This window comes from Callithrix jacchus, chromosome 17 (genome assembly GCF_049354715.1).
Source record: "Callithrix jacchus isolate 240 chromosome 17, calJac240_pri, whole genome shotgun sequence".
Classification (NCBI taxonomy): domain Eukaryota; kingdom Metazoa; phylum Chordata; class Mammalia; order Primates; family Cebidae; genus Callithrix; species Callithrix jacchus.
The window spans coordinates 43,967,254-43,992,374 of NC_133518.1; the positions used below are offsets into that span (position 1 = coordinate 43,967,254).

The following is a 25,121-nucleotide window of genomic DNA, read 5'->3' on the forward strand; positions in this document are numbered from 1 at the left end:
GTGGGCATCATTGTGGGACAGAGATAGCAGAAGAAGAAACTGGTAGCAACCCTTACTGATCTGCAGCTGCTGCAGGTGACCCCCAGGCAAGCAGGGCTTGGAGTGGACCTCAGCAGTCCTAAAGCAGAGGGTCCAGTCTGTCAGAAGGAAAACTAAGAAACAGAAATAACTTCATCATCAACAATCTGGACGTCCACTCAGAGACCCAATCTGAAAATCAGCAACTACATAGACGACAGGTAGATAAACCCACAAAGATGCGAAGAAACCAGTTGCAAAAAGGAGGAAAACACCCGAAACCAGAACACCTTGCCTCCTACAAGGGATCACAACTCCTCACCAGCAAGGGAACAAAGCTGGATGGAGAATGAGTGTGATGAAATGACAGAATCAGACTTTAGAAGGTGGGTAATGAGAAACTTCCGTGAGCTAAAAGAACACATTCTAAGTCAACGCAAAGAAACTAAGAACCTTGAAAAAAGATTTGATGAAATGATAACAAGAATGGACAACTTAGAGAGGAACATGAGTGAACCGATGGAGCTAAAAAACACAACATGAGAACTTCGCAAAGCACGCACAAGTTTCAACAGCCGAATTGACCAAGCAGAACAAAGGATATCAGAGGTCAAAGATCAACTCAACGAAATAAAAAGAGAAGGCAAGATTAGAGAAAAAAGTGAAAAAAGGAATGAACAAAGTCTCCAAGAAATGTGGGACCATGTGAAGAGACCTAATCTATGTTTGATAGGTGTACCTGAATGTGACGAAGAGAATGAATCCAAGCTGGAAAACACTCTTCAGGATATTATCCAGGAAAACTTCCCCAACATAGCAAGGCAAGCCAATATTCAAATCCAGGAAATACAGAGAACACCACAAAGATATTCCATCAGATTCACCAGGGTTGAAATGGAGAAAATACTAAGGGCAGCCAGAGAGAAAGGTTGGCTCACCACAAAGGGAAGCCCATCAGACTCACAGCAGATCTCTTGGCAGAAACTCTACAAGCCAGAAGAGAGTGGGGGCCAATATTCAACATCCTTAAAGAAAAGAACTTTCAACCCAGAATTACATATCCAGCCAAACTGAGCTTCGTAAGAGAAGGAAAAATAAAATCCTTCAGGAACAAGCAAGTACTCACAGATTTTGTCACCACCAGGCCTGCTTCACAAGAGCTCCTGAAAGAGGCACTACACATAGAAAGGAACAACCAGTACCAGTCATTCCAAAAACATACTAAATGCTAAAGAGCATCAACAAAATGAAGAATCTTCATCAACTAACAGGCAAAACAGCCAGCTAGCATCAAAATGGCAGTATCAAATTCACACATGACAATATTAACCCTAAATGTAAATGGACTAAATGCACCAATCAAAAGACACAGACTGGCAAATTGGATAAAAAACCAAAACCCATCAGTGTGCTGTATCCAGGAAACCCATCTCACATGCAAGGATACACAAAGGCTCAAAATAAAGGGATGGAGGAAGATTTACCAAGCAAATGGAGAGCAAAAAAAAAGTAGGAGTTACAATTCTCGTCTCTGAAAAAATAGACTTTAAAGTAACAAAAATCTAAAGAGACAAAGAAGGATATTACATAATGGTAAAAGGATTGATACAACAAGAAGAGCTAATGATCCTAAATATATATGGACCCATTACAGGAGCACCCAGATATATAAGGCAAGTTCTTAATGACTTACAAAGAGACTTAGACTCCTACACAATAATAGTGGGAGACTTTAACACTCCACTGTCAATATTAGACAGATCAACCACACAGAAAATTAACAAGGATATCCAGGACCTGAACTCAGACCTGGAACAAGCAAACCTGATAGACATTTACAGAACTCTCCACCCCAAATCCACAGGATATACATTCTTCTCAGCACCACATCACACCTACTCTAAAATTGACCACATAATTGGAAGTAAATCACTCCTCAGCAAATGCAAAAGAACAGAAATCATAACAAACAGTCTCTCAGACCACAGTGCAATCAAGTTAGAACTCAGAATTCAGAAATCAACTCAGAACCACACAGCTTCATGGAAACTGAACAACTGGCTCTTGAATGTTGACTGGATAAACAATGAAATGAAGGCAGAAATAAAGAAGTTCTTTGAAACCAATGAGAACAAAGACACAACATGCCAGAATCTCTGGGACACATTTAAAGCAATCTCTAGAGGAAAATATATAGCAATAAGTGCCCACATGAGAAGAATGGAGAGATCCAAAATTGACACCCTATCATCAAAATTGAAAGAGCTAGAGGAGCAAGATCAAAAAAACTCAAAACCTAGCAGAAGACAAGAAATAACTAAGATCAGAGCAGAACTGAAGGAGATAGAGACACGAAAAACCCTTCAAAAAATCAACAAATCCAAGAGCTGGTTTTTTGAAAAGATCAACAAAATAGACCACTAGCCATATTAATAAAAAAGAAAAGAGAGAATAACCAAATAGATGCAATAAAAAACTATAAAGGGGAAATCACCACAGATTCCACAGAAAATCAAACCATCATCAGAGAATATTACAAACAACTCTATGCACATAAACTAGTAAACCTGGAAGAAATGGATAAATTCCTGGACACTTGTGTCCTCCCAGGCCTAAACCAGGAGGAAGCTGAAACTATGAATAGACCAATAACAAGATCTGAAGTTGAGGCAGGAATTAAGAGCCTACCACACAAAAAAAACCCAGGTTCAGATGGGTTCACAGCCGAATTCTACCAGACACACAAAAAGGAACTGTTACCATTCCTCCTGAAACTATTCCAAACAATCCAAAAAGAGGGAATCTTCCCCATATCATTTTACAAGACCAACATCATCCTGATACCAAAATCCGGCAGAGACTCAACAAGAAAAGAAAACTTCAGGCCAATATCCATGATGAACATAGATGCAAAAATCTTCAGTAAAATACTGGCAAGCCGATTGCAACAGCACATCAAAAAGCTTATCCATCACAATCAAGTAGGCTTCATCCTGGGGATGCAAGGCTGGTTCAACATATGCAAGTCGATAAATGTAATTCACCACATAAACAGAACCAAAAACAAAAACCACATGATTATCTCAATTGACGCAGAGAAGGCCTTTGACAAAATTCAACAGCGCTTTATGCTAAAAACCCTCAATAAATTCAGTATTGATGGAACATATCTCAAAATAATAAAAGCTGAACAACTGGCTCTTGAATTTATGACAAACCAATAGCCAATATCATATTGAATGGGCAAAAACTGGAAGCATTCCCTTTGAAATCTGGCACTAGACAAGGATGCCCTCTCTTACCACTCCTATTCAATATAGTACTGGAAGTTCTAGCCAGAGCAATCAGGCAAGACAAAGAAATAAAGGGTATTCGAATAGGAAAGGAGGAAGCCAAATTGTCTCTATTTGCAGACGATATGATAGTATATCTGGAAGACCCCATCGTCTCAGCCCAAAATCTCCTGAAACTGATACGCAACTTCAGCAAAGACTCAGGATACAAAATCAATGTGCAAAAATCACAAGCATTCCTACACACCAATAGTAGACTTAAAGAGAGCCAAATTAAGAACAAACTGCCATTCACAATTGCTACAAAGAGAATAAAATACTTAGGAAAAAACTAACAAGGAACGTAAAGGACCTCTTTAAGGAAAACTACAAACCACTGCTCAACAAAATAAGAGAGGACACAAACGGAGAAACATTACATGTTCATGGTTCAGAAGAATCAATATCGTGAAAATGGCTATACTGCCCAAAGTAATTTACAGATTCAATGCTATCCCCATCAAGCTACCAATGAACTTCTTCACAGAACTGGAAAAAACCACCTTAAACTTCATATGGAACCAAAAGAGACCCTGCATAGCCAAGTCAATTCTAAGCAAAAAGAACACAGCAGGAGGCATCACACTACCAGACTTCAAACTATACTACAAGGCTACAGTAATCAAAACAGCACAGTACTGGTACCAAAACAGATATAGACCAATGGAACAGAACAGAGGTATTGGAGGCAACACAACATATCTACAACCATACAATCTTTCATAAACCTGACAAAAACAAGCCATGGGGATAGGATTCCCTGTTTAATAAATGGTGTTGGGAAAACTGGCTAGCCATGTGCAGAAAGCAGAAACTGGACCCCTTCCTGACACCTTACACTAAAATTAACTCCAGATGGATTAGAGGCTTCAACATAAGACCTGGCACCATAAAAACCCTAGAAGAAAATCTAGGCAAAACCATTCAGGACATTGGAGTAGGCAAGGACTTCATGACCAAAACACCAAAAGTATTGGCAACAAAAGCCAAAATAGACAATGGGACCTAATCAAACTCCACAGCTTCTGCAAGGCAAAAGAAACAGTCATTAGAGTGAATCGGCAACCAACAGAATGGGAAAAATTTTCTGCAGTTTACCCATCTGACAAAGGGCTGATATCCAGAATTTACAAAGAACTAAAACAGATTTACAAGAAAAAAACAAACAAGCCCATTCAAAAATGGGCAAAGGATATGAACAGACAGTTTACAAAAGAAGACATACATGAGGCCAACAAACATATGAAAAATGCTCATCATCACTGGTCATTAGAGAGATGCAAATCAAAACTACATTGAGATACCATCTCACGCTAGTTAGAATGGCAATCATTAAAAAATCTGGAGACAACAGATGCTGGAGAGGATGTGGAGAAATAGGAACACTTTTACACTGCTGGTGGGAGTGTAAATTAGTTCAACCATTGTGGAAGACAATGTGGCGATTCCTCAAGGACCTAGAAATAGAAATTCCATTTGACACAGCAATCCAATTACTGGGTATATATCCAAAGGACTATAAATCATTCTACTATAAGGACACATGCACCCGAATGTTCATGCAGCACTGTTTACAATAGCAAAGACCTGGAACCAACCCAAATGTCCATCGATGATAGACTGGACTGGGAAAATGTGGCACTTATACACCATGGAATATTACGCAGAAATCAAAAATTATGAGTTCGTGTCCTTTGTATCAGTTTGCTGAGAATGATGTTCTCCAGATTCATCCATGGAGAATCTGGAGAACATCATTCTCAGCAAACTGACACAAGAACAGAAAATGAAATACCACATGTTCTCACTCATAGGTGGGTGATGAACAATGAGAACACATGGACACAGCAAGTGGAGCACTACACACTGGGGTCTATTGGGGGGAATAGGGGAGGGACAGTGGTGGGGGAGTTGGGGAAGGATAGCATGGGGAGAAATGCCAGATGTGGGTGAAGGGGAGGAAGGCAGCAAATCACACTTCCATGTGTGTACCTATGCAACTATCTTGCATGTTCTGCACATGTACCCCAAAACCTAAAATGCAATAAAAAAAAATGAAAACTCTCAAAATACTCTGTTATGAAAAATATACAATGTCCTTTTGTACTCTTTTTGAAAATATATACACGGTCTAGATATACTCTCTTATAATATACATTCAAATTCTATTTGTACTCGGTTATAAAAAATATGCATCCCCTGTTTGTACCCCACTATACAAAATGTAAAAACTCTCAAAATACTGTTATGAAAAATATACAGTGTCCTTTTGTACTTTGTTAGAAAATATATACACCATCTAGAGGTACTCTCTTATATAATATAAAAAAAAAAGAAAGTTTTGTGACTCCAGCACCCCCTCCCCATACACAGACAATTAATAGGAAGTTTTCCTCTCCTAATGTAGAAACTTCCTTTCCCACTAAGAAAATCACATTTCATGGATCCTGGCAGAAAAGGAAATGTTCTTTGACCAATCAATACTTAGAGAATTTGAACCTTACTACATTATAGGATACACCAGAAATCTACCAGGAGGCGCGTGTTCCATAATGTTGAGTGGATGAGCAGGTACCCAAACTTGATTCAGATAGACTTCAGGTGGAGTTGTATCTTGGGTGATGTTGAGAGAATTATTTCACCTCTTACAGCTTCACTTTCCTTAACCATATCATGACATTGATGCTGGATTATCATAATATATCATAAGAACAGAATATTGCAATGGATTCCTGTAAATCCTGTATAAACCTTGCCTATAAAGTTTGGGTGGGAGGAATCAACACCAACTACATTGATAGGTTGGGCCCTGATTGCTCCTGGCCAAACAGGCTCCTCAGAATCCCCTGGCATATGAGTAGTTCAGAATCCATGCCCACGTTCCGAGTGCAGGCCATTCTTCTGGCTTCAAAGCTTCTGTCAGGAGTTGGCAAGAGGCTCAGTTCAGGCTAGGGATATGAGCACTTTTCTCAGCAGTTATGGGAGAGAACTGCTCTTTTAGCAGAAAGCAAACAGAAGAGATACTTTCTTTCCTGCTGGAAGTCCTATTATACCACTGGGAGGCTTGGAGCTGTGCAGCCCTATTTGCTAATGTAAAATGGATACACTTATAGGCACAGATCTGAGAAACTGCAGAGAAAAGGAGTCAGGCCTTGGATACACTTTACCTTAATGATGACTTCATGAGCCATCATAGCTCTGGATGTTTTCAGTTACAAAATACCCACATTCTCTGTATTAGTTTGATTTTTTGGCTATCTGAGACCAGTTTAGCCTGAATTTTCAGTTCCTTGTAACGGAAAGCCTCTTAATTGATACAATGAGGAAATGTGTGGAATGCATCTGTCCAGAACAGATGCTCCGTAAACCTATTAGAAGGACCATCACACTGCCTTATGACCAGGGCGACCTAACAAAGTAGTGCTTTCAGAAAAGCATCACCATTCTTGAGAATGTAACCAGAGGATGGCAGGAAGGAGAATGGTCCGGGGCTCACTGTGGCAGGGCTCGGCTCAGCTCGGCCAATGTCCGGGGAACCATTCTTAGCCTCTGGATTGGCAAAACTCCCCGGAATGCTTATGGGGATTTTACTAAAGATTTCTTGGCCCCCTTAAGACTGTATAACTGACTTTTCTGTGGTTTCTGTTGATAACTATTAGGAAATATAGAAAGGAAGAATTTTTGCCTTTAGTTTTATTTGGAGTTGGGAGAGGCTGGGGGTAAGGAAGTAGAACAAGAAGAATGAATGAGCAAACCTCACTCTACTAGAGAAGCGTCTAGCCTGGGAGGTTTCTTCCTCCCTCTACTCCCTTTCTCTGAATTCACAGTCAGCCCATGTGCCAGGGTACCTGGTTTATTCACTGTGTTAGTAATGTGATCTGCGCAGGAATCCACTTTCTTTCTTTTCCTGCCCTTAGGAATTCTTTACTGAATCTTTTCTTCCTTCTCTCTGTCCACATCTCAGGTAGATCCCAAAGCCCTCTGCTCACTTTCATGTATTAGAATAGTCTTGAATGGTTTAATTCAAATCAAATATCAGGCTCTTATCCAGTTAAAATAGATGTTCCTCTTCTCTATTCAGTCTTTACCCATGGCTTGGAGGCCCACAGCAAGGAAAGGATAGGGCAAGGTCTTTCATTCTTCCTGTTCCACATCCTCATCCCCCACATCCTCCTAGCTCTAACCATGGTCAGAGGCCGGGGAATGCAAATGAGAGGAAAAGAAGTATAAAAAGCCAGTGGAGATTTTCATTTTTGAAAGGCTCTGCAGAGGTCTCCACATCGCCATCTTCACCTCCCCACACCCTCTGTAGGGATGGCCCTGCTATAAATCTTTACATAGGGATTGATAATGGTGAGTGACACACTCCTTTTCTGGGTGGCTGGGACATTTGTGCTTGCTGCAGTTCCACTTGGTTAGCCCTCACCTCTCATTCCTTGTGTGAAAGATGCTGTTTCCACAGTTGACCTTCCCTGATTCCTCCTCAACCTCTGCCTTCTCTCAGGAATCCCCTCCAGCATACACATCAGATCCTACTGTTGGGACCTCTCCTCCTGGCATGCAGCCCTCTGCTTCCTGGCCTGTACATTTCTGGATGGTCCTTTGGCCCACAGGAACAAAGACACCCGTGTTCTGCCAAATTGTACCAGGGAACCTGTTCTCCCTCTGGCCCTTCTCTCCTCACCCTATCATTGTGGCAGCCCCATCATCCACTTGCCTTCAAACACCCTGGCGAAGAATCCGGGCCAAGCTTGACATGAGTCAGACTTTCCCAGGACTCTCATGGGCTCTGCTCTGACACCAGCCTGGAGCAGACTTACGAGCATTTGCAGCTCAGACAACTGGCAGCAAAAGTAAGGATCTCACTTCCTTTCTATAGATGACAACCTCAATCCTTCTGAGTGGTTTTCTGGGTGACTCTGTAAGTGTGAAAGTATTGCCATCCCTTTACTAGCAGGCAAGGGGGCCATCCTAGCACTCTACCAGGCTGACACTTCTGCTTCTCTCACCTTGTGATTATGGGACAAGGTTGGCCTTTCTCTCTTAATGAAGAAAAGCCCTTAATGAAGTGGCCAGCACTGTATGACCACTTATCATTCATTGTTCTCAGACCTCAGAGGCAGAAGAAGGCTGTATGCCTGGGGAAGAAGATTCCAGCAGGAGGAACACATGTGTGTGTAGGAGGGGATTACTGTGACAGGGCAGGGGCCAGGAGGAATCATGGAAGGTGACTGGGAAGTGCACTGCGCATAGGAGGAATGGAGAGGTAAGACCCAACAGAGGTGGGCTCAGTCAATCACCTCAAGGTAGAGACACTGCTATGTGTTCACCTAACCCTATTTTCTTTGCTCCTAGATTCATATCTAAACTCATTTCACAGCTACCCCATGGGTAGGTGGGGCAATGTGACCAAGTTTTGGCAAATGGAATGTGTATTAGAAGTCAAACATGCTCTTTTCTCTCCTGGCAATAAAACCCTTCTGTGTTCAACTCTAGCCTCACTTTCTGTTCTATGGCTGAAAACAGCAGCAGCAGATAATGCAAGAATCCTTGGCTTCTGAGTGTTGTGGGCAAAGCAGAGCCCCCCTACCCTCCAGACCCACCTGGGGCTACTGGACAGTGGCAGGAAGTAAAACCACGAGGAAAGAATGTTAGCCACTGAAATGCTTTCCTTGGCAGTGGAAAGAATGTAAGCCACTGAAATGTTTCTCTTGGTGGTGTAGTGGTGTTAGTAGTTCTCTCTTTTTTGCATTTAGCCTTTGCTGACTGGTCAATTCTTTTGTCCAGCAATTTATAAAATAGCTTATAAAGGAACAGCAAGTTCCTTAGTAATTTTCACTTAGTACACCAGACAGAACCTAGTGCAATTGTCATGAAGAGCAATTTGACAATTTTCCTAACATTTCTATTATTTGAATCAGTAATTCAACTTCTGGTCGGGAAATAGTAATAAATGTTGTGAAAGATAAATAAACTATCTTGTTTAGCCTTAAAAAAAAAGTCTAAAAATTTATAACAGAAAACTCGTTACAGCATTGTTGTGTTTGCATTTAAAAGGAGACAATCTAAATATCTAAAGAAAGGGGGCCAGTGAAATAAAGTCTGATAAATCCAAATGGCAGAGTTTTAAACTCCCATATAGAGGCAGGAGAATCTCTTGAACCCGGGAGGTGGAGGTTGCAATGAGCTGAGACTGTGCCACTGCACTCCAACCTGGGCAACAGAGTAAGACTATCTCAAAAATAAATAAATAAATAAACTCCCATATAATTCATACTAAAAATGTTTTATCACATGGAGGAATGATGTGGCTATAATGTTATATAAAAGTAACTGATGAAATAATAGTATCACAGATATTATACAAATGTAAGGACATTCTACATATACACAGAAGCAAAAATAACATTGTAATGAAATGTGCCATGTTATCAGAAGGTATCTCCCCAACGGTTAGGATTTTAGGTAATTTGTGTGTTCTCTTTTATGCTTTTCTGTGTTTTTTATGTTTCCACTATAAACATACATTGCTTTATAACTCAAAACAATTTTTGATGTAAAAAGCTATAATCAAGATTTCATTTATTCCAGATTTTTTTAAATTTAGGATGGGGTATTTATAGATTTTTTCCTTGCTGTCAGGAAAGTTAGAGAACAATCTTCTCACCTTCTCTGTGCCAATCTACACAAGGGCCAAAGCTGAACACCAGGTGCTGCTGATCTGGGGGTGCCGAGTGCCTGCTCAGGGGATGGTTGTGATGGCAGTGAGGCAGAGTTCAGCCATGGCTGCTCAATAGGGTCCTCTGAGATTCTGATTTATTGAGCTGGGTGAGGCTCTAGCATCTACACACTTTTACAAGTGCACTATTTCTTCTAATGAGAACCACTGGTGCAATAGCATGGGCCTGGGACAGAGAGTCAGAGGATCTAGGTCCAATCCTGTCTTTCTTGGTAATCATCTGTGTTATCCTTGGCCAATCACTCAGCCTTCCATATTCCAGTTTCCTCCTTTGTAAGCAGAAACATGTATATCTGTCCGACTTGCCTCCCTGGGGACTCGATATAGCTCAGAAAGGACTATATGTGTGTGGCCACTTACCCCAGCTCACACTGCTTTGTATTTGCACATTCGCAAGCTCTGGAGTCGTTGGGTTGCTGGCTCCTGGATCATGATAGGAGTGCCTCACAGGGCACTGCACAGGCTACTGAACTGCATCCCAAACCTCTGCTTTCCTGCATGAAGGTCCCAGAGAAAAACCTGTCCTTGGCACTGACTGCTGCATAGACTTGTCATATAAATAGGGAGAGCCAGGCACCTCTGTTTCAGTTTCTGCATCCAGAAAATATATTAACATTTATTATAAAGATCTACTGAAACAGAGAATGTAGGGTTCTTGTAGCAGTGTAATGAGGAATAAAACTGAAAATAAGAATTATAGTAACAACGTCATGTAAATTAATGGAACACGGATGTATGCATCTGATGCTACTAAGTAATATCAAACTTTATCTCATATTTCTTTTCTCCATTTAGCCTATGGGGAAACTGAGGCTCAGAGAAATTAGTAACTCTTCAAAGGTCACCTTAAGTAGTGGTCAAGAGGCCGAACTGACAGCTTTTTCTATATTGTCTTTTTACTGTTACATCTGCTGTGGTTGTTATTTATTTTGGCTGTTTTAGCAAAAATTGTCTTTGAAATGGGAAACTGTAGAATTATAATTAAATGCAGAGTTGTACCATTTGCGTAAGATCTCAGGATGTTTGTGCATGTGTGTGGGGATGGGTGGGTGTAGTGACAAGAGCATAGGTTTGAATTTAGTTGCATCTAGGCTGACATTCCAGTTCTGATACTGACTGTGTAACTACTTGTGACAAGTTATCTAACATCTAAGGAATGTTTTATCCTTAAAATGGCAACAACAATAAAGCTTGTATAAAATAACGAATAGAGAAGTGTGTGTGAGATATGAACTAACACAGATCATCACGCTTCCTTTGTGCCAGGCACCGTTCTGAGTACTTCATGATTATGAAGTCCTTTAATCCTCATAAGGTCCCTATGAGGTAGATACTATAATGCCCATTTTACAGACAGGTAAAGTGAGACACAGAAAGGCTGAACAACTTGCCAAGGTTCCCTAGCTAATAAGTGTTAAGGGACTTTTAACCACCAAGCCGTGAACTTCTTGCACAGGCTCAGCATGCTGAAAAGCCTAACAAATTGTAGCTATCGTTACTATATATGGCGGAGGTTTTCAAACTACTCCTCTTAATTAGCTGTAGTTTATTCAAAAGATAGCCTTTGGAAATCTTACTGTATATAATAGAGTCAAGGCTGAGCTTCTTTGCTTGAAGTAGGAATAAAGATTCCTCTCTCACTTTCATCTCACTTATAGCATCCCTAAAGCACTTCTGGGAATGCTGGGGTTCTGAGGAATCATGTTTGAAAACCACCAATTCCAGCTTTTATATTCTTTGTGTCTGTTCCCCTACTTTCTCCCCTTTTCTGCTCCTGCTCTACCTCAAGCCAAGCCTGGAAAATCAGCAGCCAGACAACCAGAGACCACAATATATATTGGAAGGGTTCCTCTCAGGCTTCTGCTTTTATTCCATACCCACCTTGGCTGTTTCCATGCCCAACCAGCGGGACAAAATGGGCAGCCACTGGGGTGGGGGTGGAAGGGCTGGGCTAGAGACTCACCAGTTTTGTCTGAGTTGCAGAGGATGGTTTCCTTCTCGGCTCTCACACCTGGGCTGGGGCCGTGTTTCATCCACATGGTGATGGTGAACTGGTCCGTCAGGTTCTTGGGCACAATCCCGTCAGGGATTTTGGCGCCCTGCCTGCCGTCAAACTTGAAGATCATCTCACTGCTGTCCACCCGGAGTCCCGCAGTCCAGTTTGTGGCTGCACTAGGAGATGGCAAGAGGTCGATGATGCCAGAGGAGGCTCCTGCAGGGGATGGGGAAAGAAAGGGCAACGGGTCACTCCTAATGGGGTGGTGTTCTCATGTTTTCTTCTCCTGAGTCAAGATGAACTATTCAGTATACTTACTCAGAGAGTTCTGTGCCTAGCTCTGAGCTATGTGACTTAGGAAAAGAAATGCCAAATGCGATCCCAGCCCCTGAGTTATTTATGGGTTTTTTGGGGGAGGCATCAGTAAGTTACAAACAAATGTGCTACATGTGGCAAGACAGGATGCAAGAAAGAAGTGTTGGAGGAACTTAGAAAGTTGCAAGAGCCCTCAGGGCTCTTACTAGCAGAGAAGGTTGCTGGAGAAGGCCAGGATTTGATTTGGGTAGATGGATTTGCTCACACACCTATCCATCTGTTAACCTGCCAGCCATCTATTCAGCACTAACCATGTGCCAAGTCCCCTGTGAGGTGCTGGCTCTATGAAGGTGAATCAGACACGGTCCCTGACATAGAGGAGCTCAGAGCCAGTAAGTTGACAAGATGTGATCAGGTCTGTGATTGGGGGAAGTTCTAGATCCTGATCACATGAGAAGGAGCATGAGGGACTCACTACACTTTTTTACAACTATTTGTTGAGGCCAAATGATGCAGTGGTTGTGAACACAGGTTTTGAAGTCAGCAAAACTTGAATTTGATACCTGGCAACAAAATTTGCTAGCTCTGTGACTGTGAGCAAGCCAGCTGACCTTTCTGACTCTGTTTCCTCTTTCCAATAAGTTATGAGGCTGAATGAGATCATGCATGAGAGCTTGCAGTAGCATGTTCACTGCATGGCAAAGGTTCATTCAGTGTTAGTTATCATGTTATCATTGTCATTATATTATTTCTGCTGTTACTATAATAGTACTCAGTCTAAGGCATGAAGACTTAATCCGAGGCAGCAGGAGTGCCATGGGCAGGTTTGTTTTAGAAGAATCACTGATTTTGTGGAGGGTGGAGCTGAGGTTAGAGGAGACGACTGGATGACTGGCCTGCCAGAGAAGACTGGATTGTCCTATTGGGTGAGTCTGGGGCCTCTAGTGCAGAATTCTTTGCATCCTTCTATTCCATACACAAACAGGGCTCAGGCACTAGGGGAAGGAGGGCTGGGAACTTGCAGTCATTTTCAAATAAGAGCTAGGGTGTCTAAAGTGTGACCTGTGTTGGGTGGGCAGGGGCAGGGGGCCTCTTTCCTGGTATGGAACTGACCAGTCAGTCATCAACTCTGATGGGTTTAATGGACAGTAGTTGTGTGTATTACCTGCCAACTGCCCAGGCTTTGGATTTTTGATGTCGTATATCAGAGCCTCATCTTACATAGGGTTTGGGTTCTAAAGTCAGCCACTACAAAAAAAATCTCCCACCATTAAAATGACCCTTTGAAGATCCCTCAAGAAGGTGGCATGATGGATATCAGTTTAATTGTTTGAAAATGTTCAACCCAGCCAGTTTTCCCTCCATCTGTGGAGGAGATCATCAGGTCTACATCCAATGGCTAGTAACAGAAGGTTATGCTATGTGAAGAGCATGTATCCTTGGAGCCCAGCACATGCTCTGCTTATCATCAGGAAATGTTCACTCTGGGAGAGGCTTCTGGAACTGTGGTGTCTGTGAAAGTGGAGATTAAAATCTCCCAATTCACGCTCATGCTGTAGCTTGTACATATCAAAGAGAAGTGTGGGCAGAGTTGACAGCATTATTTACATAAGTAGTTCCTAAAGATTTTGCCTGTGACTGCATCTGACACATAGAATTTGCCATCATGTGGAGCAGCCAGGCCTCCACACAGGGGAAGCAGGGTGGGGTCTAGCAGGGCTTGAAACATAGAAGGCACTCAGTTAATATTACAGTTGCCCTTCTTCCCTCTCAGTGCTCTCACGAGATGCTCCTGGCAATTCATCCAATGCTCAAGTGAGCCCAACCAGCCCCTTGTCCACACCCACACCTCTCATCACACTTACCTGTTCTCCTTGCCTGCTGCTAACTTCTTAATTGATATCCATGTCACTTATGTGATAAACTAATTTACACTAATGTTTTAATGACCAGTAAAGTCTTTGCTATCCTTTACTACCACCCTCCACAGATATTTCTAAGGAAGACATCTATCAAGATGGTAGCAGGTAGAGATTTGTGAGTAGGAGATACATGGTTTTTTGGGAAAGAGCATTTTCCTAGTACCCCTGGAATAACACAACATGGCAATAGCTTCTTTGACCTATCAAGTTGGGTCTGATACTAAAATTTGTCCAGTGTGAAGACAGCTGGTGAAGGGGATACACATAGAGCATGTCGGTTCCTGAAACCCAGGGAAGCCAGAAAAGTGCAGGCTGAGCACTCCAGGTTCCTGACTTCTAGATCAAGCCAATGGCACCAATATCTAGCAGGGTCTGGTGCAGAGGTGAGTGTGTGGTGGCTGCAGAGGCCAGCTTTGCCATCATGTGGAGCAGCCAGGCCTCCACACAGGGGAAGCAGGGTGGGGTCTAGCAGGGCTTGAAACTCTACCACCAGAGGGTCCTTTTTTTGGCTAAGGACATTGCTGTTCCTATAATATTCACACTGCAATTAATACCTTAGACTAGTGAAGAAATTGATTGTGAATTTCCCTCCAAACAGGTTTGGATATATAGAGAGGTATACAGCAGAGAGCAGCATGCATGGGATGATGGGGGATGCTATCAAGGGAAGGTTGGGAGACCAAATTGGTTACAAAATAAACCTAGTGCTAATCGGAGTTATTCTATAGCTATATCCAATATTTACATAACCTTATTTTATTTTATTATGTTTTTGAGACAGAGTCTTGCTCTGTCACCCAGACTGGAGTGCAGTGGCATGATCTTGGCTCACTGCAACCTCCGCCTCCCGGGTTCAAGTAATTCTCATGCCTCAGCCTCCCGAGTAGCTGGGATTACAGGTTTGGGGCACCATGTCTGGGTTGTATTTTTAGTCGAGATAGGGTTTCACCAGGTTGGCCAGGTAGGTCTCGAACTCCTGACCTCAGATGATCCACCTGCCTTGGCCTCCCAAAGTGCTGGGATTACAGGCATGAGTCACCATGCCCAGCCTCCATTACCTTATTTTTTATAGTTACATAACTTTACTGTTTTCCTATGAACTTTTTACTGGGCATGGAATGGGTGCTAGGCCTGAATTAAGAGCCTTATATATGTTTTCTTAGTTACTCATCTGTGAGGTGAACATCGTTAAGATTTTAGGTTACAGATAAAGAGCCATAGGCAGAGTGAGCCCAGGATGGCAACCAGCTAGTGAGCAGACCCATCACCAGGACTTCCCAGCTCCAAAGCCCATGCTCCCCACTGTACCTCCTCAGTGGACCAGGAGGGATATCTAATAACCTCTGCTTATTTTGCATACATGTGAACTGAGGCCCAGAGAGGAGAAACACGTGGACTAAAATCACATAGTCATAGCTAGCTAGAAGCAGGCCCAGCTCTCAGCCACTCAATTAGTGTTCTTTCTACCACACAGTAGTGTTTGGAGGCCAATCATATGAACTGCCAAGCACAGCCTAGTCACACGGGACTCCACCTCCTTGCACAGGCCACTGCTCTGGCAGAGGGGCACACTGAGGACATATGCCCTGGCAAAGCCATAATGTGGGGCTCCTTTATCTTCCCTGCCGAGGGGGAGTGGCAGGCCACACTCCCTAACCCACAGATGTTGCCTGCCAGAAACCATCAAGCTGCATTTAACCGGATGGTGCAGACTTCCACAAACTTAACAGATTGTATTTCATTTTTTGGTAAACTTAAACTGAGAAGATTTACTTTCTCCAAGGTTTTTCTGTCTCTCTTCTTCCCAGGGATCCCTTGGGAAGGCAGTGGGTAAACAGAATGCATTACTTGCAGAGATGATACAGCACTGTCTACACATCAGGGTGTATTTAAGATACTGCTTTGGAATCTTCTGTGAAGGTCCCTGGGGCCCCCAGGCTGCTGAGGATTCACACTGGTCTTGTGCACAGCAGCTGCAGCTTGATTGCTGGGGGATTGAAACCAGGGATGAAGTCTGATTTGAGGTCCCTGGGCCTTAGCAGGATGGGGAAGCCACTCTGAGCCAGAAAATAGATACAGACGAGATGAATCAGGCAGATTTCAGGGCACCCTGTGGTACAGGAGCCCAAATGAGGCCTAGGAATGGCAGTCACTGTCTGAACTTCTTAACTGATGAATTTACATTCTGCTCTGGATGGGCTTGGTGAGGCCAGAGGGTCCTTAGCACTTCAAGGGGCCTGTGGCAAGGGTGACTGACACGGGGTCACCAGTCATGCCTCCTCAAGGTCCACGCCTGACCATGGGAAGGGGAAGGGACAGGTGGGGAATCTCAGTCAGAGGATCCAGTGTAATCAAGGACACAGGCCTCACTCTGTAGAATATTCTCACAATTGGCAATATCAACTCCATATTATGCCAATAGGTGTTTATATAATGTCTAAGTTATGCCAGGCACTGCCATGAGGATGCAGTAATGGACCCATCAGCAGTGGCTCTACCTTTAGGGATGCAATGAAAGTCTTTTATTTTCTGAAGGGGAAGCAGCTCGGTGGATAGACGATTTCAGTGATACAGAATCTCTGGGGAAGCCAGGGAGGCCCTCTTGACAAGTGCCGTATGGACTGCCAGGACTTCGTGGTGGCAGAATGTATTCTATTCACAACACAAATCTCTGACCACTGACCCAGCTTGGCCATGAGTCTTGCTCTGATGGATGAAATACATGCGCATGTGACATGTGTCATATCAGAACAGAGGCCTTAAGAGCTTGTCTGTTGTTCGCCATGCATCTTTTCCATCTATCAGGAAATCAACAGTGTTTTATATTAAAGCTGTTTCATTTTTCCTGGATCCTGGTGGGGAGCTAACATGGCACACAGCCACAGCCAATCCAAGGACATGTGGTAGGAATGATACCACATGCTTCCTTCTTTGTTATTTTAAGACAGTGAAAGTTTGCAGTCATTTGTTACTACACCATAACCTGTCTTACCCTGACTGATAATCCACATCAGTGATTGTCATCGGCAGTTAAAATTCCCATTTCTCCATCTGTATACCTTAAGCCTAGGCACGGAGAACTTTCTGATATACTTTCAGGAGCTCACCCACTATTGATCCCGCAATAAAACTACAATTTTGCCTCTAGAATCCTAGACAAGAGGGGTTCCTCTAAGGCCCTGGAATCAGAAACTTGGATTGCTAGGTGAAGCAAACTGGACTTGGCTTTGCCTGGGTGGTTGGCCAGGATCCTGAGTGAGAGCTATGGATACTGAGTTGCTTTCCAGTTTGGTGTGTTTTTGCCACTGCAGCAAAAACCTCCTCGCAACATAGTGGGCCCTGTTGTATGGTAGCTCCTTAAATGACCTGCAAGAAATAAGCGTAAGAAAGAAGCATCCTTCTTTATACATGGATGCTCATCACTGTCAGCATCCATGAGTCAGCGTGTGCAGCCCTCTGCTGCTGTCTGGTTAGGGATTGAATCACACTTCCAACAGGTGTTCACCTATTTTGCTTAAAGAGGCCCACTCGCCTCTCTGAGAATGGAGGCACTGGCTATGACCAGGAGACTGACACTGTCATGCTGGGATGCTCCAGCTCTTTAGCAGTGTCACAGAGAGACACATCATGGCTTCCTACAGTTGAGCCTACAGTGAGGGTATAAAAGGCTCTGATGGTGGTTATTAGTGAGAACAAGTTCTGTTGAGCTGCAAGGTGTAGTAGAAAATCACGGACGTTTGTAGCTCCTAAAAATTGCATTATAATTTTTTTTTTTTTTTTGAGACGGAGTTTTGCTCTTGTTACCCAGGCTGGAGTGCAATGGCATGATCTCTGCTCACTGCAACCTCCACCTCCTGGGTTCAAGCAATTCTCCCGCCTCAGCCTCCTGAGTAGCTGGGATTACAGGCACACACCACCGTGCCCAGCTAATTTTTTGTATTTTTAGTAGAGACGGGGTTTCACCATGTTGACCAGGATGGTCTCGATCTCTTTACCTCGTGATCCACCCGCCTCAGCCTCCCAAAGTGCTGGGATTACAGGCGTGAGCCACCGCGCCCGGCCATTATAATTTTTTTTAACATGTCTGTCTTCCCCAGGAGACTAAAGTTAAAAAAATTTAAATTGACATATAACAATTGTACATATTTATGAGGTACAATGCAATATTTAGATACATGTATATCTTGTGTAATAATCAATTCAGGATAATTAGCAAATCTACCTCTCAGACATTTATCACTTCTTTGGGGTAAGAACATTCAAACTCCTTTCTTCTAGCTATTTTGAAATGTACAATACAGTATTATTAACTATAGTTGCCCTACTGTGCAATATAACACTAGAACCACGTGGTATTTTTATCTCTATATTATTTGAAGAGTTAGCACAGCAGCTGAATACTCAACAGATATTTGTTGAATTAACAAATATGTGCAGAAGTGAACAAATGAATGAGGCCTCTACAAAAGTCTCCTGGGCTCACAAGTATATAAATCCTGGGAACACCTTAAGGTCTGGTCATGTGCACTGCTCTGACAGATGAACCACGTGGTTTTTGTAGCATTCTCTCATGCTATGGCCTTTTGTTCAACAGGACCGGCCCTCAGCATTCTTTATTCCACATAGCACAGCTGACCCAGACATCATGTGCAGGAGGTACCGGCCAGCAGCCAGGAGCCCCGTGGTCCCTGTGAGGAACCAGCAAGGTTCCTGGACTCAGCGCCACCAGGGCATATGCACCACGGACTACTTTTCTATAATATGTAGTGATGTAAGGCCACCAAAGTGGACCTTTTCTTGTGCTGTTGTTAATGTCAAATTTAATTTGGCCAAGAGGTCTCACTGAAGGCTTCCCTGTCATCTCATACTCAAGACAGTTCCATGACATGCACCTCTCGAAGGCCTGGTGTTGAGATGGCAGGGTCCTTCATGTGGATCTGTGAATTCAGAGGAAGCGATAAGCAGTTGGCCGAGCTATTCTCTAAGAAGCCGGGCTTCATGTAGAGCCAGGGAAGGTGGGGGCTGCTTGAGTTACATCTGGCCTCACAAATTAAAGGGGACACAGAGGTTCTGGGCTCTCCATTGTTTTTGTCCAAAGCAGAATGGCAGTGTCTCCCTGCATAAATCTGTGAAGCAATATGCCTGACATCCAATGCTTCCCTAGGCCCAAAGAGGCATTTCAAGTGCTGCTGCATCTACTCAGGTACCTCCTGACAGCAGGCTTGACACCAGCTATTGTCCAACTCCCACTTAAACAAGATTCCCTCGCTGCTCCTGATGGGGCCAACACTGCAGGAGGAGGAAGCTGTGACAATGTCCAGATTTCCATGATGACCCTCTGAGGAGATCTCCATGGCTAGGTTACTGCAAGACTACAGCACCACGGAGGAGACTCCAGAACTCAAACTGTCATGGTAGCTCCACCCACTCCTGGTATGCCTAGAGGGCAGGCAAATGCTGACTGGAGGGAAGGGTTTGGAGGGGTGAAGGAGAGAGACCATCCTAGTGGGAGGAGCATGTGAGTGAAGGCTTATGGATGAGAAGGAACCAGGGAGAGGGACCAAAGCAGATGCCCTGACCAAGCGGAGGAAGAACATCAGGATGAAATGTGCTGCAGCAACGGATCAGCGGGGTGGAGGCTGATCCTTGGAAGGATGGAGAATCAGGCTAGAATGTGGCGCCCACACCTGTGTATTCCACAGGCAACTGCCACCGTTGTCCCCTAGATCTACCCTTGCTCCTGGATTCCTAGCTCTGGTTGGCAACATCCTCATCCAGTTAGACACCCACACAAGAGCCTTCTTAGACTCCTCCTATCTCACTCCTGACAGCTAATCAATCATTGAATCTTGCTGATTTTGACTCCAAAATCTGTCTTAAATTCATCCTTACTGCCACTTACCTGGTTCAGAACTCATTATCTCTTCCTCAGACCATGGCTATAATACCCTAATTGGTCTCCCTGTTTCCATCCAAAGTCAATAAAGATTTGTAGGCTGAAAAATGCATGAATAATGAGGCTTAAACGGTCATGGCCGCTCCCTAGTTGGGAAGCCTAGAAAGAAGCTTATTTACCATCCACTGAAGGCATATAGAAACTTGTCTCTGAAACCAAAGGTACCCTATAGGAGTCAAGCATGACCACCCAGCTTCCATTTCAGAAGTGATCCAGCCTGTATTTCCCTTGCAGTTGGAGAGAACTTGAGTCCCTACATGGAAGCTGACCCCAGGATCGGATTTGCATGTGGGCCTCACTCGTTTGCTTTCACCCATTTTATCTGAGTTCTCCTCCAGTGTAGTTCAAAAGCCAGGCTTCTAATGTGGAGTTGGGACTGACCCTGCCCAGCAGAGTTATTAGGACAGGATTCCCATAGGTGTGGGGTTGAGGGGGCAGTGCTATAGAGAGAAGCACAGACTTCTCTCCTTCAAAGGGAAGCTCCCAGCACCAAATAAGGCCGCACCTTGTGGGAAAACTGCCTGGCTGGCTGAATTAACCTGCCCTTCTGCAGGTTGGCAGCACAGATGGAAAGAGCTGTGTTAACATACTAGATGCAATTTTGGTCTAAAATTTCTTCCTTCAGAAAATTCTTCTCACATTTCTTATCACCCCCTTTCTCCCCAGCAGCATTCAAAGTCAAATCACAAGTGGATGCCCTTGGGCCCATGTGATCCTTAACAAGCCCATCGCAGCATCTCCTCCTACCCTGGAGGAGTTTGGGAAATGATGCTAACCTACAATGGCCTGGGGTTGAGTTGACTTATAATTCAGGTGCCTGGGGAGCAAAATGCGGTATTCCTTCAAAGTAAGATGTCATCTCAGTTGGCTTCTCTGCCCACAGAGGGGAGGAGAGGGCTGGAGGCAGTTTTCTGAATACTGCAGATCCCTTACAACCATTTTTGCAAGAGCTCTGTGGAATACTGAAGTTGTGGTGATTTTCCGACCTACTGCATCATTCTGGAGAGGTCTGCAGTCCCACAGGCCTTCGCTGCCAGCCAGGTGACAAGATAAATGGACCATGACAATACCAAGCAGGGTTTATTTCACATTCAGTTCTAAATAGTTTTACTTAGTTCCTTGGGTTAGAACAGTGTGGATGAAGGGGTGTGTGTGTGGTTGTGTGTATCTGTGTATATGTGCATTGGTGTGTGAGTGTGTGTGTGTGTGTGTATGAAAGCTGAGGGAGAAAACCTGCCCCAAAAATAGTAGTGGAGAGGCCCACCATGGAGGACGGCAGGCTAGACTGTGCATTCACAGCCTCCCTTTCTTTTGGAGGAGATGCAGTTACCTCCAAATACAAGCCCAGTTTAAGAGTAAGCCCTTTCCTAAGCGCCCCCAAACACAGCTGGAGAGTCCAGTGTGAGTTCCTGAGTATTTTGGGAGAGAATAAAGAAGAAATGAATTATGTGCAGGAGGAGGGGTGAAGGAGGCCCATCAACATGCCAACAGTCTGACTTAAAATGCACATGAGGTGCTTCTCGCCTTATGAGATACTCTTTCTCTCATTCCAGAGGCTCCCCTGAGAGATTTACATTCCGGTTCCAGAGGCCTGGATGGATAGCCTTAGTGGATACTGAGCTAAAATGCCCATGATTCAGACAGACTTATTTTCCAATCCTGGCTCTGTTGCTTTCTATCTGTGTGACCTTAGACAAGTCATTTTCACTCTCTGGCGCTCAAATTTTTCATCTCTAAAATGAGGTGGCTGACATCCTCCCCATGGTGAAGATGGGAGAACGGAATAAAATAATGCATGTGAAGAGGCTGGCAGGGCATGTACAGCAGGTGCTCAGGGAAGCTGGCTTTCCTCCATATCCACCTTTCATAGCACCCCTCTGTCAGTTCTGTTTCTTCACTCCTGCTCTGCCACCTTTCTTGTGGCGCCATCTCACAGCCAAATGACAATAAGCCCTCTCTGTCCCTCACAAGTGAATATCTTCCCTTGCCCACCTTCACCCTTACCCCAAGCTCTTCTCTGCTGCGGGCAGCCAGGCTCAGCTTCATGGGCATGTGACCTTGTTCCGAGGGGGAATGACTATGTGACAGAGCTGAATTTCTCCCCTGTCCTAACTTTGCTGATCTTTAACAAACAGAATGCCTATGATAAAAAGTTCCCTTTGCAACCAGACCAGCTAAGACTGATACATAGAACTAAGACAGTCCACCAAACGACCTCAAAAAGACCTCAGGCTTCATGATAATCTCATTTCCATGCTAAATGATACTTTCACCAGCACCATGACAGTTGACAATTGCCATGACAATGACTGGAAGAAGCTGTAAAAGGACCAAAAAGGAGGCAGTACTACTGGTTCCAGGAGGTTCACCACCCATGTCTGGAAAAGACATGAATCTTCTTCCCTTTGCTTTTCATGCCGATTCCTTCATTAGAGAAAGCCTGTATTTTAAGCCCCTCACCCTCACTCATTGGCTATGCTCCTGCTTCTCAATTCCATGGCCATTGAATAAAGCCTGCACTGCTGGACACTCACTTTTGGTTTGGGGTACTGGCTTCGTGCTACTGAATAGGTACAGATTCCGTCTTTGGCGAGACCAGTTTTGTCAGTAACCACCTGAGTAGTCACATAGGGCCCAATGCTTAGTTGTGTACAGTTGGTTTAATGCTTTGCTGTCTCTGTTTTAACACTCTTGTTAATTTTTGAACAAGAGCCCCCAATTTTCATTTGCCTTGGGCCTCACAAATTATACACCTGGTGCTTTGGGGAGGGGACCAATCTCTTCCCAGCTGACTGACACTACTAACTCTACGTACTGGGTGTGGTCTGGTAACTCTTTCTAAACAGCGGGGCAGAAAGGAACTCGTATCTCTTTGAGCCCTGTCCTAGGTGCTCTTGAACACATGGTGCCATTCAATCCCTGTTTTACCAAAGAAGAACAGTCTTTGCTTTACCATGTCACTTGCCCAAAGCTATATAACTAATACATGGAGTCTGAGTCGGGAGTTTAGTATCAAAACCCCTACACTCCTGCCATAAGTAAATTTAAAGTCCATCTAGGACTTACATATACTGAGTCTGGGGTGGAGAGTTGATTCTTTGCTAAGATAATAAGATGTGCTTTTTTGGTATACATCATTTAAAAGCAATTAATTTAAAAAATCTCCAAAGGGAAAAACCTACCACATAACTTCTGAAGAGATTTCTCAGAGTAGGTCTCCCGGTCACAGCCCTTCCCAATGTAATTAGTCTGCAGCTCTGCGACGATCTGGAGGGAAGACACAGCTCCATCGCACGTCTCCAGGCGGATGCTGGGGAACAGGGGCATGCTCCCGGAGCCGGGCTGGTACTCAATCCTTTTGGTCCAGTCTAAATAAACAAGGAAAGGATTCAAAGTAAATCAGGAGCAGTCAGTTCTGCTGGAACGTTTCTTTTGGAAATGTGAATTTGTTCCAATAAATTATTTGCCCCCACAAATATATCAGATATCAGGGAACAATTTGGGAATAATGGGAATTTTACATTTGCTTATGCAAGACTTCCTCCCTGAGAAATACTAGGAAAATACAGAAAACGGCACCTGGCTGCACTGAGCCACGTAGGAATACACAGAACATGCACAGGCACATGCACACACAGGTGGTCACACCCTCAGACATATACTAGCTACTGAGTTCACCATGTGTTATGAGGTTAGAGCCATACCCGTCCTTGCCTACAGTTACAACTTTTCATTTCTTTCCCAGATACTCCTTCGAGGACTTCCCAACAACACACCAGAGGCAACGCCCACCACCCCCAATTTTTTTTTTTTTTTTAGTATCTCAAAATTTATTTTTTTTAACTTTTGCTTTAGGTTTAGTTATACATGTGCAGGTTTGTTATATAGGTAAATTTGTGTCATGGGGGTTTGAAGGACAGATTATTTCAGTATCTGGGAGAGGCAACCCAGCCCTTCTTACATTCATTTCACAGGCAAACATCAGATCTCTTAAAGGTAAGGTGCCACACTTACTGTGGTACTTCTGTAATACTGTGCTAATGTTTTCTTTCTTTCTTTCTTTCTTTTTTTTAATGTGCCACTGATGACATTTTTTAGTGTTGTGCCTCTCACCCCATTTTCCAACTTTGCCTCACGTGGTCATTTTTAGGAAGGCATGTGTCTTGTTATAAAACAAAAGAAAGCATGGTTGTTCAAGGATTTCCTGAGGTCACGAAGTAGGGTGAAAGGAATCTCAGACATTTGGAACTATGACTCACTGAAGTAGGTCTCATGGTGTTGTCACTGCTTTTTAGTGAAAAAATAATTTGGATATGATAAAACATTAGAGAGGAACAAAATCACAATTAAAACGGCACCTTGCAAGAACAGAGCAATCAGCACATACAACCGCTGTGAGGGCATGTACACAGGAACTGACTGATGTAATAACAGCAGCACCTGAAAGTCAGAGCGGACTCAAGGCAGGCTCCCAGTGACCGATGATGTGTGTTTGCCCACCACAGCAGGCATCCTGTGCTCTGCAAAGACACATGTCTGGGATGGCTGCGCAGCCATCCTCAGCCAGACTTGTGCAGAAGAGTGATTCTGAGTCATCAAGCAATGTGAGTTATGGGCGCTATTAGTTTACTAATCCCAAATGTTCGTCACGTAGAGCATTGCTAGTTGATATCTCTTTGCTGAAGTAGAAATAAAAATCTATAAAGTTGCCTGACCTCACCCATGAGACACTCAGAACGTCCTGCATGGTGGGACCCAGGGTGGGGCTACAGTTACCAGAAGGCTCCTCTGTTCCCAGTGGGCCACTGGCGCCACCATGGTGATACCAGTACCTTGGAGGAGG

The 25,121-nt window shown here is 43.7% G+C and overlaps 1 protein-coding gene across 3 annotated transcripts in view; it reads right to left on the minus strand.

The window, feature by feature from the left end:
- The window catches only part of CLSTN2 (calsyntenin 2), a 669,035-nt gene that overhangs the window by 114,554 nt on the left and 529,360 nt on the right, over window positions 1-25,121 (minus strand). For all 3 annotated transcript variants that reach the window (XM_002759542.6, XM_078354097.1, XM_078354096.1), the window contains 2 exons: window positions 23,461-23,646; window positions 12,053-12,301 (listed from right to left, as the gene is read on the minus strand). In XM_002759542.6, the coding sequence (XP_002759588.1) occupies window positions 12,053-12,301; window positions 23,461-23,646 (435 nt within the window). The remainder of the gene's footprint in view (window positions 1-12,052; window positions 12,302-23,460; window positions 23,647-25,121) is intronic.